This window comes from Neopelma chrysocephalum, unplaced genomic scaffold (genome assembly GCF_003984885.1).
Source record: "Neopelma chrysocephalum unplaced genomic scaffold, ASM398488v2 Primary Assembly neopelma1_158550, whole genome shotgun sequence".
Classification (NCBI taxonomy): domain Eukaryota; kingdom Metazoa; phylum Chordata; class Aves; order Passeriformes; family Pipridae; genus Neopelma; species Neopelma chrysocephalum.
Genome location: NW_020934858.1, coordinates 1,575 through 3,871, shown reverse-complemented (window position 1 = coordinate 3,871; position 2,297 = coordinate 1,575). Strand labels below are relative to the sequence as shown.

The following is a 2,297-nucleotide window of genomic DNA, read 5'->3' as shown; positions in this document are numbered from 1 at the left end:
CCTTCCACTACCCCAGGTTGCTCCCAGCCCCATCCAACCTGACCTTGGACACTTCCAGGGACGGGGCCACCACCACCACCTCCCCGGGAGGGAAGGAGAACGCGGGTGTGGATACATTCCATGAATATATTTTATGGATCCTTTTGATCAGGGCTCAAACTGCTGAAGGGCTTTGGTTGCTGCCGTGTTTATCTCCTGCAGCTCGGGTAGTTGGGGATCCCCTGCCCAGGAGGGCACAGCGGGTCATCCCGGCGGCGCCGGGGGCTCCGCACTGGTGTCCCCAGTGCCGCCCGCTGGGCACACTGGTTCTCCCGGAGCAGCTGCTCCTGCTGATCCCGCAGCCGGATCTGGGAGTCCCTGAGCACCTGGGAGTGCTGGATGAGGCCGAGCAGCTCCCGGCGCAGGCGCCTGTTCTCCGCCTTCACCTGCTCCACGTGCTGGATGAGAGCCCGCAGCGCCACCTCCTCGGCCCTCCAGGTGAGCTGCTGCATCCTGCGCTGCAATTCCCGCTCGCACTCGGCCTTTTCCTGCAGGAACCTGCTCTTGACGTTGCGGGTTTCCTCGGCGCAGCGGATCCTGGTGGCCAGCAGTTCCTGCTCCAGCTCCTTCACCCTCCGCTCCGACTGGGCCAGCACCTCCTTGTACGGCTCCAGCTCCTCCAGCTCCGTGTCCAGGCGAGAGGACTCGGCCTCCGTGTCCCTCAGGGAGCTCGTCAGCTCCTGCTCCTTCCCGGCGTACTGCGGGATCAGCTGCTCCTTCTGCGCCTGGCTTTGGGCCAGGTCCCGGGAATTCCGCTCGTTCAGGGTGATGAGCAGATCCCGGCGCTCCCGGCCCAGCTTCGCTCCGCACGACAGGAAAGTCTGGCTCTGCTCCCGAGTCCCCCGGGCCGCCTCCTCCAGGGATTTGCTCTCCCGCAGGAGCTGCTCCGTCCTGCCCAGGTAGGTGTCCAGGTGTTCCGTGAGGATCCCGCATTCCTCCTGCAGGAACTGTTTCCTCTCCTTGGGGAGGTTTTCCACGTCATCTGTTTCTGTGGATGTCTCTCCATCCTTGCTCCTCATTCCTTCCTTGGTTTTCCCGGCAGCCATGGGGGCTTCTTTCCCCTTGGGTTTGGATGCTGTATCCCAGTCAACCTCTGGAAAACTGGAACAGAAGGAAAACAGACCTGAGGGAGCATTTTCCCCCCAGCCCTCGGGTTTCCAGCTGGTTCTTCCGGCAGCTCAAATGTTTGACCCAGAACTGTCCATGTCTGGGGCAGAAGCGCAGGTGCCACACCTGGATTTGTATTTCCCACCTGAAGTTGCCTCAGGAGAAACCCAAAAATGCACATTTTGAAAGGTTTCTCCTTTTTGCCGTCTAATGTTGGGATATTCCTACAGTTTGGAGGAGAAAGTCCAGTTCCATCCCATTCCTTCCTCACAGATTCTGGTGTTTGAAGAGGCAGCTGCTTCCCAAACCAGTATCTCCCATCCCAAACCAGTATCTCCCACTGCAAAACAGTATCTCCCAATCCAAAACAGTATCTCCCGTCTCAATTTCAGGAGATTCTGGGGGTTTTTATATTTTTAAGCATTAATTTGATGAGATTCAGGTTTTCAAACATTTTTTAATCATTAACTTCAGGACTTGCTGAATTTCTGAATTATTTATTCCAGCACAGAAAGCTGGAATTCAGCATTTAGAGCCAGAGTCTGACAAGTCTGATGGTTTTCATGAATATTTGCAACTAACAATTCCCATTTCCTAATACAACTCATGCCAGTTTTTAAGGGAAAATTGCAAAATTCCAGGAGATGGGTAAAAAACCAGAATAAATTCACTAAAATCCCAGCTGATGCTGGGATTTTGGGGGAATGATGAGTTGTGTGAGGGTCAGAGAATTCCCGAGTCCCTGCGGGAAAAGGAAGAAGTTGTGATTGTGCAATATTTGGGATTTTAAGGCACTTACCTTCCCTCCTCTGAGGTTTTGCAGCTGCTTTCCTGGCTCCCAGCTCGCTGCTGGCCAGACTGGCAGTGTTTGGGAGCTGCGTCCATGGAGACGGGCACGTGAGGTCACAACGGGAGTTCTGCAGTGGATCCCATTCCCTGGGAAACTCTGCACTGGGATCCCAACCCCAGGGAAGCTCTGGCATCCAGGCAGCTGCTCCCAGGAGCTGGGACACCCCAAAGCCCCAGGACAGGGACACCCGGGGGGAGGTGACGTGTCAGGGCAGAGGGGGCTCAGCCAGGGTGCAGGGGGGGCTGGGAGCAGCCACAGGGACTTTGGAAAAGGGCCTGGAGTGCCAGGACAAGAGGGAATG

General features: G+C 56.3%; 1 protein-coding gene across 1 annotated transcript; it reads right to left on the bottom strand.

Annotated features, from left to right (window-relative positions):
- Positions 1-164: 164 nt before the first annotated feature.
- Positions 165-2,094, bottom strand: LOC113962392 (coiled-coil domain-containing protein 166-like). The gene is made up of 2 exons (XM_027673147.1): positions 1,946-2,094; positions 165-1,140 (listed from the first exon to the last, which is right to left on the bottom strand). The coding sequence occupies exons 1-2, from the start codon at positions 2,029-2,031 to the stop codon at positions 189-191; spliced, it is 1,038 nt and encodes a 345-aa protein (XP_027528948.1). The 5' UTR covers positions 2,032-2,094; the 3' UTR covers positions 165-188.
- Positions 2,095-2,297: the final 203 nt, after the last annotated feature.

Coding starts and splice junctions, on each gene's coding strand:
- LOC113962392 (XM_027673147.1), bottom strand. CDS start 2,031: ATGGACGCAGCTCCCAAACACTGCCAGTCTGGCCAGCAGCGAGCTGGG. Junction 1,141..1,945: donor AAAACCTCAGAGGAGGGAAG/GTAAGTGCCTTA, acceptor CTTCTGTTCCAG/TTTTCCAGAGGTTGACTGGG.